The sequence below is a fragment of the Zonotrichia leucophrys genome, chromosome 5 (genome assembly GCF_028769735.1).
Source record: "Zonotrichia leucophrys gambelii isolate GWCS_2022_RI chromosome 5, RI_Zleu_2.0, whole genome shotgun sequence".
Lineage (NCBI taxonomy): Eukaryota > Metazoa > Chordata > Aves > Passeriformes > Passerellidae > Zonotrichia > Zonotrichia leucophrys.
The window spans coordinates 12,330,689-12,347,794 of record NC_088175.1 but is presented as its reverse complement, the minus strand read 5'-3'; the positions used below and the strand labels follow the sequence as shown (position 1 = coordinate 12,347,794).

The window sequence follows — 17,106 nt, the reverse complement described above, 5'->3', positions numbered from 1 at the left end:
CAAAACTTAACCAGAGGCAGCCACATGGGGCCTTTGCTTAAACAAATCTGTGTTCACAAGAGTAACTGAATTGAATCATAGAAGAGTTAGGTTTGGAAGAGACCTCAAAGACCATCTAGTTCCAACTCAGCCACCATGTGCAGCAATGCCATCCACCAGACCAGGCTGCCTCCAGCTGCATCCAGCCTGGCCTTGAACCCTTCCAGGGATGTTGGTACCCCACAGCTACTCTGGGCAACCTGCACCAGTGCCTCACCATCCTCACAGCAAAGAATTTCTTCCAAATATCTCATCTAAATCTCTTCTCCTCATTTAAAACTGTTCCCCTTGTCTTGTCACTCTCTGCCTGTATAAAAATCCCTCTCCCTCTTTTTTTTAAGTCCCCTTTAAGTAATGGAAGGCTGCAGTGAGATCTTCCTGTAGCCTTCTCCAGGCTGAACAACCCCAGCTCTCTCAGCCAGTCTTCACGGGACATGCTTCTGCCCTCTGATCATCTCTGGCCCTCCTCAACAGGTTCATGTCCTTCCTATGCAGGGGGCCCCAGAGCTGGATGCAGCACTGCAGGTGGGGTCCCACAAAAGCAGAGGAGAGGGGCAGAATTCCCTCCTTGCCCTGCTGCCCTCGCTGCTTTGGATGCAGCCCAGCAGAGAGTTGGCTGTCTGGCCTGCAAGTGCTCATTGCTGGTGCACGTCCAGCTCTTCAGCCATGAGAACCTCCACGTCCTTCTCCACAGGGCTGCTCCCAATGACCTCATCTCCCAGTCTGTGCTCATAACTGGGATTGCCCCTACCCAGATGGAGCACCTTGCACTTGGACTTTTTCAGCTTCATGAGCTTTGTTATAGCTCCATGCAGTGCTTGCACCGTGACCTCATCTAGCAGGTCAGCCCAGTCTTGCAATGACACAAGTCAACTAACTTTTATATTAACCCACCACTGCTCAACATACAAATGACAAGCAGCCAAATTAAAAACACTCACACACAGCCCCTTCCTCATAAGGTTTTTGGCTTTTGTTATTCTATACCATTCATTTGTATTAACTAGACTTATGAAGATACAGCAGTTAGCTGAAAATAACACAGAAGGAGCAGGTATAAGCAACTCTCAGACTGCTGCCCAGACCCTGCCAGGCCAGTCGTGTGAATGACTCCACCAGAAATATCATCATGCTGCAGGACTGAATTAAGGTTCAGTGGGGACACAGTAGCTGCCTGAATCCAGAGCAAAGAAAGGTGGCTTCTCCACCAACTCAAAGGCTGCTTCAGGCTGCCTGAACAGTATCCTCAACTCCTCAATTATTTTCAACTGCTTCAACTGTTATGACTAAGACTTTCAAATGTTTTTTTTCAAAGTCTTCACCAAGGAAAAGGAGCCACACAGCACAATTTGCTGGACACTTTCAGACAATGTAAAATACTTCACTTCTCTTTTAGAAAAGGAAGGAGGAAGTCTAAGGGACACTTATTTAGTAATTAAGATGGATCCTTTGATGTTTTGCTGAAGAACTGAAGTGTAAGACAGAAGTGCATACACTCAGCCACACCAGCAAGCCCAGCTCATCTCTGATGCTCAGTCCAGCTGGGGTTAGTACAGCCACCATCGTGGGCGTGGTGCTCGGGGGCATGCCTTGCCACTAATGGACACGTCAAAGTGCTCCTGTGTGCCCACATCCCTCAGCCCATCATCAGCGAGGCCTCCTGTGCTCAAACCAGGGTAAAGCTCCAAGCTCTGTGCTTCCTTTGCTGGCAGTGACAAGGGCACTTCATTATCTCTCTGACAATTGGAAAGAAACACAGGAGGTGATGAGAACATAATGACAGCAGCATGGGAAAAGCCTGACAATTGATTTTATAGACATCCTTTCCTCTTCCATAACAGCTTTTCAGAGGATGCACAGCACAGGTCCACACAGAGCCACCTCTACTGCCAAAATGAAGAACCTTGGGCAACAGAAACAAATCTTGAAAAAACACACACATGCACACATCCTGGTGCAGTTTTTGTTTGACTGTTTCACCCGTGTCTTACGGACCCAATCCAGCACCAAGCGTGTATCTGACTGAACATACAAGCAGCCCCAGAGGTTTAAGTGCAGCCTGTGCTCCCAAATGGGAGAGCATCCTTCACCCCTTCCCTTCCCCACCTTCTCCTGCTGTCACCAGGTCAGCTCTGAGCTGGCTGGAAGCCACAGGCACAGCTTCATGCCAGATTAAACAGAGCTGAGCCTACGGCCTGTGCTGACACTGGTGCTCGTCTGACCACAGTAACCATGAACTAAACAGGGAGCTGAAAATTAATCCAGATAAACTAGCCCAATGAAAAATAACCTAAACAAAAATCATACAAGGAGTCTTCAGCCTGCTCATTACACAGTGATAGATGTGCCAAGTCTGAGCTGAAGAGGGGCTTGCAATACAGCCCCAGATCACCTTCACCTCCCAGGAAAGGGAACAGGCAGTCAGGTTCAGCAGGGTTCCTGCATGAGAACAGCAGCCCAGACTCTGAACACTTCAAATCTGCTGTAAAACACCAAGAAGAGTCACTAACCCAGGCCACTTGAACAGCAAACAGCACAGTCCTGCTCTTGAGAAGAAACCAAAACAAACACCTCCAGCAGAAGAAAGTGTACGATTGCATTTAAACTTCTGTGCATGTTTTACCTTTACCTTGGGGCAGGGACTACATCCATTACCCCACCAAGCAGCATGCAGCTGCCAGCCCTTCTGTAAGGAATGGTTTGTCTCAGCAATCCCAACTGGCAATGCCCAGCCTCCTCTATTCCCTTTGTCATGTCAGCACAACTGTCACCTCGACTGCACTGTAACCTGAATTGGGGACTTAAGCTGAAAAGCAACACAGGACTTAAAAGAAGAGTGAAACACAAATCCAGCCAGATCAGTTGTGTGTCAGAGAAACACAAAAGTTCACGCGCCAGGAGCAAACAGTCAAAGTGAGGGAGTGCAAACAAGCTGGGAAATGGCCTCACCAACCTCACCACAGCCCAAGCCCAATGGGTAAGGAGCAGCTCGCTCCCGATTTTCTACACTCTTTCAGTGCTGCTCAACACACTCTGCATCATCTTTGCTGTGGGTGAGGGGCACAGAAGGGGCCCCTTACTCCAGTTTATTTAACCGAAGTGGCCAATCCCTCTGGTGGGTCAATGGCCTGTCACTGTGCAGCCAACACCTCAGTTACACAGCAGGGCCCCTGCCTGCAGGCTCTCCTAACTGAGAGCAAGATAACACAAACACCTCAATAGAAGGTTCAGAGGATTCCCTGGATATTGCCAGCTCTCCTGTCATTACTTGACAATAACTGCTTGTGCTTTGTACAGCTCTAAAACAGTTAATTCCGGCAGATTCCTGTGGAAAGAGCTCTGATGTTAAGTCAAGCAGCTGGAAGCCAGTGAAATGAAGAGTGTTACTTCCATGCACAGCTTTAGGAAATCTATTATTTAAATATTCTGTATAATTCTCGGGTTTGCAATTCAAAAATAAAACCAAAAGGGTTCAAGAAAAGTTCTCCATAAATTGTCTAATATCTTGCAACTCCATTTACAGTATGGTTCTAGGGATTTTTATGATTTTTCCAGAAAGAGATGACCTTTGTTTCTCTGCACATAAATTTGAGGAGAAAATTTCTGATATTAGAGAGCTTTTTCATAGGACAGACAAAAGTTAAGAAAATGCATTTCAAGTTAAACTAGACAAATTCCAGTTTAAAACCACAAAACATCCTTTTAATAATTAAATTAACAGTTGCACCAGTTTATTTAGGAAATTAATTTTTTAATGGAGTCCATGTCACATAAAGCCTTTAACATGAATCTAAGGGGTTGTTTTGTTGGGTTTGATTTTTGGTATTTTTTACTTTAGCTTCCCCAGATGTTATAAATGCAGTGAAATTCTGACAAATCTGTTATTTGGATCAGTCTAGGTGATAACATTAAAAACAGAGGAGATTATTTCCTATCCCCAGTGTGAAACTGAACTTTCTCAGGAAACCTCGACGACATTAAAAAAGGGAGGACAGGGTCCTGTCTCCCTCACCTTTGTGCATGTGCAGATTGGATCAGAGATTCTAACAAAGAACAAGCAGAGTCCTTTTCCTCTCACTCCAGCTAGCACTGATCTTTGCACAGGATTTTAACTGTCAAAAGCCCAGACACATCACATCAGAGGAAAGACATTTGCAGGAAGCACTCCTGAAAAGTCTCCTGTGCCCAAAGGGTTTCCCATGGCCCCTGTCAAGATGCCCTGGCAGAGCACTTATGAGAGACAGTGCACCAGACAGGGACAGGTTGGCCATCAGCTCTTGCAAAGCTCAAGGACCACTCAGGAGCCCTCAGATCCCAGAGCCTGCTCCAGACGGAGGAGGAGCCTGGCTGGATCTCCATGACCCAGTTATGGACCACATACTTCTAAGAATAACTTCCACATCAAGCCAGGAGAATTTTCTTCTCCCATCCCCATAAACATATCCTTTACCCTCATTACATTTTTATTAAGACATCCCTCAGCATAAGTGCCAAATAAACCTTTCAGATACTTGAATTTCTTCAGCATGCACACAGCATGTGTGTGCTTCCCTATCTCAGACAATGCAGAGCAGACACAAAGAGGATAGGATTGTTGCCCAAAGAAGCAGAGACCAGGGAAAAACCAGCAGAATAGCAGAGAGAAACATGGGGACAAAAGCTCCAACCTTTATAACCGTGGGCTGTTCACTGAGACAAAAATACTGCAGCGAAACCAGCGAGGTCAGACATCATTTCCCCTCATCTGATAACGATGACTGAGGAAGTTAGAATTCATAAAAGGCACACACACATCACACACCCTGGAAAGACAATCCTACCAGCCTTTGTTCAAAGCAGGAATCCCTGTATGAATAAATCAGATTTTCAAGGGAGGCAGAAATAGGGCTTGTAACAAAATTTTTCAGCCTCCCCTTAGCTCGAGCAGCACTAGTGGGCATAGCTATAATCACAGCAAACCTACATAATGGGGCTGAACTAGCTTAGCCCTTTCCCTGCAAGCAGAGAAGCTGCCACATCAGTAACTCCGTTGCTAGGGCAACTGCTTACTTTCCATATCAACTGCAAACTCGTTGCCATGGAGACACATATACAAGAAAAATTCCTCTCTATAGCCAAGGACCAGATGGTTGGGAAGTCATGGACTAACGGGCTCTACTAAGTGGGACACAGACTACAGGACATTTCGATCTGTACGTTCACAACAGGATTAATCTGAACAAGCGAATTCACAGGTCTGGCAGTATAAACAAAGCCAGGGAACTCCACATCAACTCCCCATCATGTGCTAACTTCATACTCTGGCCAACTAGTATTAAACTGCTGAGCTCAATGCAAAGAGGTTTGTACAATCAAGGGCTCAGCATTTTCCCTTCTTCAGCCCAGCTCTCTGCCTCAATCCAGATCAGCCTCATTGCAGTCCCATGAACAGGCAGGCTTTTGGTTTACCAGGTAAGCCTGATGGCACTGCAGCTGATGTGGAATAGCAGCAATGTAAAAACAAATCCTCTCTTCCACATTCCACACCCGACCTAAAAGCACCCGAACAGGGCAAGTCAAAAAAAAGTGATCAATCCTGTCCTTTTTTTTCCCTCTCCATTACAATGATCTCACATCAGGAAATTCAAGCATTCACATTCAGGCAGAAAAAGCTGCAGACTACTAGATTCATATTTAGCCCCATGAATATAAACTAGTGAAACTCAAGACTGAGAAAACTACTATGCAGAGGGAGTTCAAAAAAGAATTAAGTGTTCAGCAGAACTTTTTTTAGAAAAATGATTACTGAAAGGCTACATAAACAAACACTGGAAAGCACAACTATGAGAGGAAAAGCTTCTAGCTTTTCACAATGTGTCAACGCACATCAACCAGCAAATGCCTGCAATTCCAGCACTAACTCCTTTTCCCCATACTGTATATGATTCAGAGCCCATCTTGTTAACATTTCCTAACATGCCATTTGCTAAATATTGCTTTTTTCCATGTAAAACCAGTAAAACAGGCAGACCCCAACCATGCAATTTGCAAAAGCTGTCTGCAAGAAGTAGCATAAAATGATTCCTTACAGATGAAAGCCCCCCTTTCCCCTGCCCCAAGCCCCACACCAAAACCAGAGAACCCTTTAGATGGACACTTTCCTTCTGAACAGCAGAGATATTTGCTGCAGGGTACCAAACCAAGCCCAAGTGTGTGTGCACACACACGAAGGAATTTTCAAAGCCATCAGTTGACATTTACTGCTTTCCAAGTCCGCAATTAGCTGTCAAGCACCTGATTCAGCAACTCTGACCCAGGGCCAATTCTGCACTCAGGACTCTGTCTGCCACATCCCTTGGCCAGGACACCAAGAAAAACTCAGCAGGAGACTTGAATGATCTGCTGTGGTGCATTTTACGTTTGAGATTCCCTTTTCATTCACCTCAAAGCTGGCTACCTGCAGTTATCAGCATCTTCAGGAAGTAGAAAAAATTCTTTCTCAAAACCTGTGATTTTCCTGGAATCAATAAAACTCCACCTTGTGATTCATACAGGCAAGGTCTCCCACCCCACCTTGCTGTCTGGCACGGTAAGCATGGCTGTAATGAGGAATTTGAGAGGCAGGTGACCAGTCATGCATTGTGCTGCAGCACGTCCCCACAGGGCAGCAGTGCAGCGAGGTATTGTTCAGATGAGCTCAGCGGATGGCCGGATATTTGACAGATAGACATGAAGACAAGTTCCTCATAGGAAGGAAGCTGAAATCTAAATAGTCAACTTGTAAACAGAGGAAGAGGGTCAGAACAAAACACAAATGGCTGAGTTAAACACATGCCTTGCCAGTTACCTTAATTTGGTGGTTTTTTAAATGCACTGTATGAAGATTTCATACAGTCTGGAACAGGGCTGTAAAAGTCTGTTGTGGCATTGTTATTACAGTCTCACTTCCCAACCAGAATTTAAGACTTTGGCTTACAAAAAAAAAGGTCCAGTTCAGGAACAGATTTTTTTTTATCTCACACACGAGCTTTCACACCAGTTAATTGATAAAGAATACAAATATACAATGTGTGATCAGTAATATGGGGACAGTGGATTCTAGGTAACAATACTTTTTAAAAAGAAAGAAAAAAAAGATAGACATGTCAATCCTTTAAAAATGAAAGCTCTGTAGAAAAGAAAGTTAACTCATCTAAAATGAAAAGTTGCTAGTTTGGGATAGTGCATGACTCTTCCTCTAGAGTTACTTGAGCTTCTATTCCAGACCTTTTCAAGTTAAATTGCACACAAAATAGGGAGAACAGCACCACCAAGAGAAGTCGAGTTTCAGGGTAACAAGTTACAAGACAATCACAGCATTTAACTCACTGAAATACAAAAGCTGAGTGCATCTATTGTTTCTGCCAGGGTGAAGCGTTCACTTTCTGATCTTCAGCCAATTTTAGAGACAGACCATGAGTTATGTGATTTTACCTGCCATTTATTTCCCTAACCTGTGAGAAGGCCTCTGAAATTAATCTGCAAGCCGGTATTTTTATCAGTATACTCATACTTTGCCAAAGATTCATCCAGTCCACTGCTTCTTGAGAAGGTCCCCTGTGGAAACTGATTCCTGCTCCCAGGCAGACTGACAGAGTAGAAGGCTACGCAAGGGACGGCCCACACCTCTCTGCTCACTTTCCCACTCCCTTGCACACAGCCTCTTCCTGCAGATACTGACGGGGAATCAGCAGTGAAGCGGGAGACAACAACCGAGATCCAAAGGCAAAGATGTGCTCCCAGGGCACATTCTGCTCTGCACCAGCTGCAGAACTTACATGAGCCCAAAGAACACCAAGGGATTTTGGTGAATGCTTCACCTCTGATGCCAGACCTGCCTCTGCTCTTTGAAGAGTTTCTCTAAAACTCTCCTGAAATGGAACAAAGCTTCATCACCATTACACTCCTCGTATAAAAGAAAGAAATGTTTTTTTGGATTACAACACAGACCAGGGCAATAGCAATAGACTCTTACATAAGGCATACCCTTTCACTATACATTTGTATAAGCCAAGAACAGCAAGCAGCCTATTTATAACATGATTACATTCATCTAGTATAGCTGGAAACCATTACCACAGCATGATAACTAAAAACAATATTTAACCACTATGCATGAAGACACCAGCTGGGGGGAAAAACACACACACACACTGAACACTTCCTTACAGATGTCTAGACAATGAATTTAATAAAATCCGAATGAGCAATGCAAAAGAAATGCTGGCCCTCTGAACTTAATCAACTACATTACCAGGCACAGGGTTGCACATTCTATACTCCGTTGTTAAGGACACACTGGGGGATTAGCAGGTGAATATTTTCAGAGCCAGAGAGATTCCCATAGTTCCAAACTCACCTGACTTCGGTCTTTGTCCACTTTCTTAAAACACTTATTCAAGGACAGATTATGTCGCACAGAATTTTTCCATCCAGTGGGTGCATTTGCAAAATATGGAAAGTGTTCCAAAATCCAGTTGTATATATCCTTTACAGGCAGTCTTTTGGTTGGCGAATCCTCAATGGCCATAAATATGAGGCAGCTAAAGGAATAGGGAGGTTTGCAGTTGGGGTTCTGCTTGGCATCGTAGGGCATGTCAGAGTGGGCAGGAGACGGCGGCGTGTCATCACCGATGTCCTGGACAGGGCTAACACTCCTTAACACCGAGTCCCCAAAGCTTTTCAGCAAGTTCTTGCTCTCATGTAACCAGTTCAAATTAGTTAGTTCTTCATCTTCCATGGCCCCTTTATCTAATCTGATGGTAGGCAAAGAGAAATCTAGGTCCTCGTCATCATGAAGTGCCTTTGATAAATCACTGTCTTGATAACGCTGGCTCAATCCACTGGGAACACTAATTCCTGAGCCCTCTGGCTTCTTACTGGGAGGCATGACTGGACCCATTTAGACAGCAGCTCCTGGGAGAGTGAATCCAAAGAAAAAGGAGAAAGAGAGAAAAGTTAGCTCATAAAAAGTTCCTGTGTAACAATTTGACAGCTTTTCCCTAACTGGTCACTTGGCCTTTTGCCATCTGTATTAAACGTGACAGTTTCCCATAACACTCATCCACAAGTGTTGAATAAAATGATCGAAAGTCCGCACAGGGAAGAATTTTCAGTTGATGTTATGAGATGATGATCCAGATACACCTCAGTTCTGCATGCACATGAAGCCCCACAGAGAAAATTCCAAACCATGTCTCTTTAAAGAGGAAGCGGTGTTTTCAAACCATTGAATATCCCAATTGTATCACTTTAATAAGGATGTGAATTAAAAAATAATAAGAGTGACTTATGGCCAGTTGCTTCAGATTAATTTCAGCTGTTTCACATTTGAAGACAATACAACAGCATCATGATTAAAATCACGCTGGCTAAAGGCATAGGTAGACAAACATCCATACTGACTTGGCTGCACCAAAACTCAGAAATGAGAGTGTAACTTAAAAACCAGCAAGGTCAGGACAAAGTAGGAGGGAAAGCAACACCCGGTTATTTTTGGGCCCAGGGCCAAAAAATGGGGAAGCAAGTGCCAGAGCAATAGAGCACTTTAAAAATGTATGTAAACAGAGAAGATTTTAACATAAGCTGAACCTATTTCAAACACAACAGAAAAAACAAGAGTCAGAAAGATCTCCGTGATGCTCAGCAGTGGCCTGTGAGAGGCGGGGTGGGCTGCTGAGGGTGCTGCACCAGCAGGCCCTGGGGGGACACCTGTGACACCAATACTTGGAATGTCCCGAGCACTTCCCATGCAAAGCAAAGCTGGGCCCTTGCCCAATTCCAGAGAAGCAGACAAGCCCAACCATTCTACTTCAGAAGCAGGAGACAGGCTCCCTTAGCTTCTACAAACAGTCAAACTGCCAGGAATTAGCTCTTGGAAATGTGAACAGAAGTGGAACAAAAACTGGACAGAGTTAAAAACAGAATTTAAATGGACAAAACGTTCTGCACAAACACTGAACAAGAACAAAATGATTCCCTGTACCTAAAACATAACCCCAGCAGTTACCTGAAGCCATGCAGTCACGGAGTCAATACCGTAAATGAAAGCTAAAAAAAGCTACAGGTAACAACAGAATGAACTGGCTGTCTGCAGGGACAAATAGAGCAACGCAGCCATTATGGGAAAGAGAAATAATGGACTTTAATTTAGCTGTCATAAATGGGCAGAACCGAAAACTTTGAAGTTCTTTGTGTCTTTCTATAATGAAGTTATCCAAAGCAGATAATTATTAAAAATGAAACACACAGAACTTTTCTGCAGGGAAGCACATCAATACACTCAACATCTTCAGTGAAAATGTGCAGTTTTACATGAGTAAGTATGCGGAAAAGGAAAAAATACCGATGCAGATGTAAACACCAGGAGGCCGAACTTGCCTCGGCCCCACTTCCTAGTTTTCAAATCTGCATCCAGCGCAACCAGAGGTAAACAAGGGAATCGCCAGCGTCCAGGGGCACGGGCATTGCCTACCTAAGCCGCCCGCTTAACTTTGACTCCAAATGGAAGTTCCGTCCCATGAGCTTCTAAACAGGAAAATTATATGATGGCTGACAGTAAAGTAATTTAATTGCACTGTTGCTATGACAACACGCTGCTCTCTTTCTGTTTAATTTCCTTATTTGCCAGTATCCTCCCAAAGGGCCGTATCACTTCATGATTTTTTCCCCGTCTCTCTCTCTCCCCGCTCCAGGCAGCGGGGGTGACCGGGCGGCCGCGGCCCCGCGGAGCCCCCTCGGGCCGTCACGGAGAGCCGGCAGGGAAGTCCGGCGGCGCCCGGCCCAAGAGCGGCTCGCAGCGGGGCCGCCGAGGGCGAGCAGGCGGGGTGCCCGGGGCAGCCCCCGCAGCGGCGGGGCCCGACTGGGGCCACAACGGGGGGTGGGGTACGGGGGGGGGCCTGCCAGCGAGGCCCGTGGCAGCTGCAGCGGCGCCCCACCGGCAGACAAAAGAGCGGCGGTCACGGCGAGCCCCCGTTTCAGGCGGCCGAACGCGTTTAACCCGCGGCGGCTCCGGCGGACGCGCCCCGCACGCGCGCGCGCGCCGCGGCCGGAGGGGGGCGCACCGGGGCGGGCCCCCCGCCCGCGCTCCCACCGCGCCCGCCGCGAGGGGGGGCGGCCGCCCATTGGCCGCGGCCGCAGCCAATCAATGGCGTTGCCAGGCGACCGGGGCTGCTCCGGCCGGGCGGCGCGCACCGCGCACCCCGCCAATGCCGGCCAGGTGTCACCGGCCCGCGCGGCCCCGCCGCACGTGCGCGCGCGTGCCCCGAGGTCCCGGCCCGGGCGCCGCCGGGACCCCCGGCGGGACGAGCTCGGGCCGGGCGCGGCCCCGCGGCGCGGGCACGGCCGGGCTCGGCGGGGTCACGGCGGCGCGCACGCCGGGCCGCGCACCAACTCCCGACCAAGTTGTGGCGCGGGGCCGGGCCGAGCCGGGCGGGACTGCACCGCGCCGCTGTCCGCGGCCGGCCCGCACCGCCCCGCGCAACCCCCGCCAACAACAACAACAACAACAGCAGCGGCAACTTACCTGGCGGGGGGCGGCGGTTTCACCGCGGTCCCTTCATGGCAGTGGCACAAAGTTTCATCTGACGGAGCCGGGCATGGCGCGCCCCCGCCTCAGCCCGAGCCCCGGGGGTGCCGCGGGGGTCCCGGCGCACGGGGCTCCGCCGCCTGCATGGGGCCCGACTGCCCCGCGCCCGCCCCGCGCTCCCGACGGGCAGCGGTCCGCCTCGGTGCGAGCCCGAGAGCGAGAAATTGTTTCCACTGCAAACAAAAAAGGCGACACATGACCACGGAGGGAGGGGAGAGAGGGAAAACGTGGGCTGGGCCAGCCGCGACGGGAGAAGCCGCGGAAGGGAGGGCCGCCGGCGGTGGGGGAGGGTGGCGGTTGCTGCCGGCCGGCGGCGGGGACCCGGCCGTGCCCCCCTCAGGCCGCTCGCCCACCCCGGCCCCCGCCCGGCGTCCGGGTCGTGCCGGGCCGGCGGCGCTGGCCGGCGGCGGGCGGGTGTCCGAGGTCGGGCGGGAGGCGCTCTGGAGTCCCGGTGCGCCGAGAACCGGCAGCCGCGGCGCTCCCACTTGTGCGAGTCTCCTTTCCCCCCGCCCGGCCAGGCCGACCCCGGCTGAAATGCGGTGTACACCGGAGGCACCGACGAGCCCCAGGAGCCCACGGCTTAGCATAGCGGAGCCCTGCTTCTGCCTCTCCCGCAAGAGGAGCGGGGGAGGCATCTCTGAACACCCTCCCGGTGGGCAGGCAATTCCTGCCGAACGGCCGAAGCTGCGGCCCGGCGGCGCACACGAGCCCGGCCGGAGCCAGGCACCTGCCCCGCTGTGCGAGCCAGAGCCGGGCCCTGCGGGGTGCGCATCCCGCCCGGCCGCTCTGCTGCTGGCTCCGGCCACTGCCGGGCAGTGCGGTGCACCGTACAGAACCGTGCTGCAGGAATCTGCAGTTACTGCCGGCGGAATGGGGGGGGGATATTTCCTGAAGGAAATTTGCTTTAAAGGAAGGCTTGACTCGATTAGGAAATATGGTGCATTTTCTCCTTTGCTATCATACCCTGACATAACTAGTATTAACTTGAGTAAAAAACTCCTGCCATCAGTTGAATTAATTGAAGGGAACTAACTTGATTTAAAAATAAAGAAGTTGTCCAGTCTAGACAGCACTAGCTGAACGTACAGTCAGTACATACATTACATGCCAGATCTCAAGTAGCTTCAGTGATTTGCAGCACAAAATTAAAGTATGGCTGTCTACCAGCAAAACAAGTACATGGAACTGTTTCACAGCCGGTCCAAAATCAAACATTTTCCACTCTGGGTAAACAACGCTTGAAGATTTAGCATACTATAAAATAAATTCTCCTTTCACTATAGAAAATGCCTGCTGCAGAAATGTATACACAACATAAACTTAAGTCAGAAATACAGGTATCCTTCCCAGTGCAGTCCCCCCTGGACACAGAAATTGTCACTAAGCTAGGAAGGAAAACATTTTAGCTGTTTTATTTAGAAAAGTTGGAACAGCTGCCTCAAGACCTTTAGGGAATTCTGCATTGTTTCCCAATGGATGGGTTACCTCCTTTAATCTATTTAACACTCACGAAATTCCCAGTTTTAGATAAGAGTGGCAAGCACCTCATTCTCAAAGTGCAGGGATAAGAAGCATTTCATTGATTCTCTGGAACTAGAAATTCCTGTCATAACTAGCTAAGACTTCTTTTGCCGGTAGCTTTCCCTCCCCTACCCAGTGAACTGCTATTTCACATTCTTGCATATTTCCAAGAAGACACACCAGCAGCTGAATTGCAGAATGGGAAGAATACCTATCAGGCAGCAGAGTATCATCATTACCCACTGGCAATCCTGCCCTGTGACTCCAACAGCCCTAACACTCCAGGAGCCAGCAAGACCATTAGTTTACACCGTTCTTATCTCATGGCTGTTTGGTTTCAAACCCAAACTAAATTATCAAGTCATAACTCCACCCACCTGAACTTACTCCAAATGCTTCAGACATTTTTCTGAGTGAATCAACATGCCTCTTTATTGGCAAGCAAGGAGATTTATTGCATTTATTATCACTTGCAAAAGTCAAGTGTCTTGAAAGACTACCAAGAAGAATTCAGCTAATGAGAAGTATTTCTGAAGTGAGAAGGGGGAAGCCTCATGAGATGCAGGGTAGTATGGAAAGAAAATTATACCCTGAATACATTATGTATGCATCCTATTCAACTCAGTTCTGTTCAGAATTAGTGGCCAAATTCCCCATGAATATTGGTGGAATATGATCAGTTTCAGTTTTCTGTTTTTTCCACGGTAGGTAGGAATTTCCCCAGAGTGCACCCTAGAGATTGCACTGAAGGGCCCTGTGAGACATGTGCCGTGTGGACAGCAAAGGCGGCATGATCCAGCACAGGGGCCAGCAGCAGGTGGCAGAGGAGGCTGGGAGAGCCGGGGCAGGCTGGGTGGGAGGGCTGCCAGACGCTGCTCCCGCCGAGGTGCCCGTCAGAGGCAGCAGCGTGGGGCAGCCTCTCGCTGCTCCCACTCACCCTTGAGCTCCACTGCAAGTGAAGCTGGTGACTTGCACAGCGCTAGAATACCAGCAACAATGCAAACACTACTATCTTGCCTCTTAGGATCTGCTCCCCAGTTTCTGACTCTGCTGGAATACCTAAGGCAACTAACTTAAGAAAGGAGCACACAGTCTCATGCGGCTCCAATGAAAGCACATTAACTGCTGGCTTAGAGACCCGAGCAGCAGCAGAACTACTAATGTATGGCCATCAAGTAACTAAATACTCACTGTAATCTCAGGCAAGCCCCCACATTTATTAGGGTGTTGATTTCCCCATTTCTGAGACAGCAATAATACTAATTCATTTAGCATAAGATTTGCAACACTGACAGATGAAACTGTTTGTACATCAAGACCAAAGTACTTGCCGTACTGAAGGCTGATTAGAAGTTCCAACAGTGCAGAGCTGCACTTTAGCCTTGTGGGCTAATACACAACAGTCTAATCTTTCCACTCAGATTTCAGAATACCAACTGCAGATGCTGCAGTATCTTATTTAATGAGGATTTCCAGCCATCTCTCTATACTCCTTTATCTCTTATCCTCCTCTAGATTGGAATCCCTGAAAATTTCCCACAAGCCATCGAGCACACAGGCACAGCAAGGGTCATGGGCTCACGGGCTCATCTTCCCCCCTCAATCTCCTGCTGGGAACATCTCTCTTTGCTAGTATTATGACCATGTGTCATGGTTTAACCCCAGATAGAAACTAAACACCACACAGTCGCTTGCTCCCCCTGCCACACACACAGTGAGGAGAGGATTCAGAATTTAAAAAAAAACAAAAACAAAAAAAAAAAAAAAAAAAAAAAACCAAAAACAAAAAAAAAAAAAAAACCAAAACCTACAAACCCTTAACTCAGGGGTTAAGATAGGAATAGTTTCATAATTTTTTCATATTTTTTCAAAAAAAAATATTATGATGATGATAGTAATAGTAAGAGACAGAAAGAGGAATAACATCCAAGAGGAACAAATAATGCACAATACAATTGCTCACCACCTGCTGACAGATGCCTGTTCATCCCTAAGAAGTAATTGGCCCCTCCTGATCAATTCCCCCACAGTTTATATACTGGGCATGATGCTCTGTGGTATGGAAAATTCCTTTGGCCAGTTCAGGTCCCCTGTCCTGGCCATGCTCCCTCCTAGCTTCTCGAGCACTGCTCACTGTCAGAGCACAGGAAACTGAAAAGTCCTTGATTAGGGCAAGCACTGCACAGCAACAACTGAAACATCAGTGTGATATCAACTTAATTCTCATACTGAATCCAAAAATACAGCACCACTGTCTCGGCCAAAAGCAGGACACCATGTCACATAACCTTATTAAATACTTCTACTTTCTGCCTTCTGGCCTCACCTGCCACACTTCAACAGTCCTGCACTATTTATCCTCACCTTTAAGCCCCTCTTCCTAACTTGGTCTCCAATTACCATGTCTTTATTGACTGGTGTCCTTGTCAATGTTTATTCTCTCTACAGAGTCAGATTTCTTCCCTGAAGTCTGCTGCAAGTTTGCCAGCGAAGCTTGCTTATTAGAATTACACAGCTGTAAAAAAACTCCTCCTAATTCTTACGGGTCATAATGTACTTTTCAAAGAGCGATGTGGACAGGGCTGCTGACTCTTGTGATCAGACCCTCAGTGTGGGACACAGCTCAGGCCCTGGCACCTGTACACTGACCATCTCATTTTGTGTCAGTTCTTCCTCCATGCAGAATGACTGCTGTGTCCCCATCAGTCTTGATATTTCTAATCTTCTGTTTTCTCTGAGGCACTGGATTTAATCTTGTACAGAACACAAGCACACTGGACACCTTCAGGAACTTAGAAAAACAAAATCATAAATACAGTGTTTATTCATTTCCGCTTTCACAACTCCTGTTCTCAGCATTCTTCTCCTGCAGTATCAACACTTCTTTATTTTTAACCACAGCAGACCAGCCTGGTTTTGTTTTCTGCACTATGCCTGCTTTTGGGGCAGAGACACAGCAGTGTCTGAATTCCTGGCACAGCTCCAGAACAGCCAGAGTCTCTGCCCTGTGCAGAGGTAACACACCTAATGGGCTGACAAACAGTGCCCTGCTGCCCTGAAAGAGAGCAACTCTGGCTTCACAGCTGCTCTGAGTGCAGTTGTACCCTGCCTGCCCATCCCATGGCTTTTTGCAGGTGTGCCTTCCCATTTCTTCACCCAGCAAGCACTAAGCTATAAGCTGCACATGCAGGGAAGGCCCGGCTTACCAACAGATCTATCTTTTGCTCATTCAATCGAGAACATGGAATCAGATTTACAAAGCATTTTCCCAACCTTATATTTAATTAGTCTTCAAGTTCTCATTTTCCCCAGCAGGCAAAACCCAACAGAAACAGAACTGAATCTGTGAGAAAAGGAGCACCAATACAAAGCTTTGTCAGAAGTCTGAGCAAATAAAACTATCTACGGTATATCTGTTTCACAGGCTAAAATAAAATTAATTTCTTCCAATAAAATCCACAGTTTTTATTAAGTAGCTCCTTTATAAATTAATGTATGCACATTTATGATGTTATTGTAGTAACGCTTGCAGTTTCTAGGAAAATGAGTATACTTAGTGCTAAAATTATATGCAGCTGAGAAGCTACCGGCAGTTGTGTTTCTGTGCATGAGTGTGGTGGGAGGACAGCATCATGCATGCTCATTTTTCTACATATATTTGTTCAAATGGGTCCATATGAGAGATGCTTTCACAGCGTAATTACCCACCATACAAGGACCCCAAGCACAAACCTAGCGTAAACTGGGAAAGGGAAGCTCCTGCAAGTGCAGCTTATTTTCCAGCCTAGTCAGTGGAAAGCAAAATGTTGCTGGGATAAACATATCTTTACTGGAGTCTTCTGCTATAAAGATATGAACTTACCTAAGTAACTCAGTTGGTACATTAACTGTAACACAAGCCAGTATTTTTAGTACAGGTGCAGTGTTTAAAGAGGCTAAAA

General features: G+C 47.4%; 1 protein-coding gene across 7 annotated transcripts in view; it reads right to left on the bottom strand.

Annotated features, from left to right (window-relative positions):
- The window catches only part of FOXN3 (forkhead box N3), a 200,094-nt gene that overhangs the window by 116,198 nt on the left and 66,790 nt on the right, over positions 1-17,106 (bottom strand). For 6 of the 7 annotated variants that reach the window (XM_064713824.1, XM_064713828.1, XM_064713827.1 and 3 more), the window contains one exon: positions 8,417-8,973. In XM_064713824.1, the coding sequence (XP_064569894.1) occupies positions 8,417-8,959 (543 nt within the window). In that variant the 5' untranslated portion in view covers positions 8,960-8,973. Of the gene's footprint in view, positions 1-8,416; positions 8,974-11,581; positions 11,806-17,106 lie in introns of those variants that run through there. The other variant, XM_064713825.1, reaches the window with a different exon arrangement.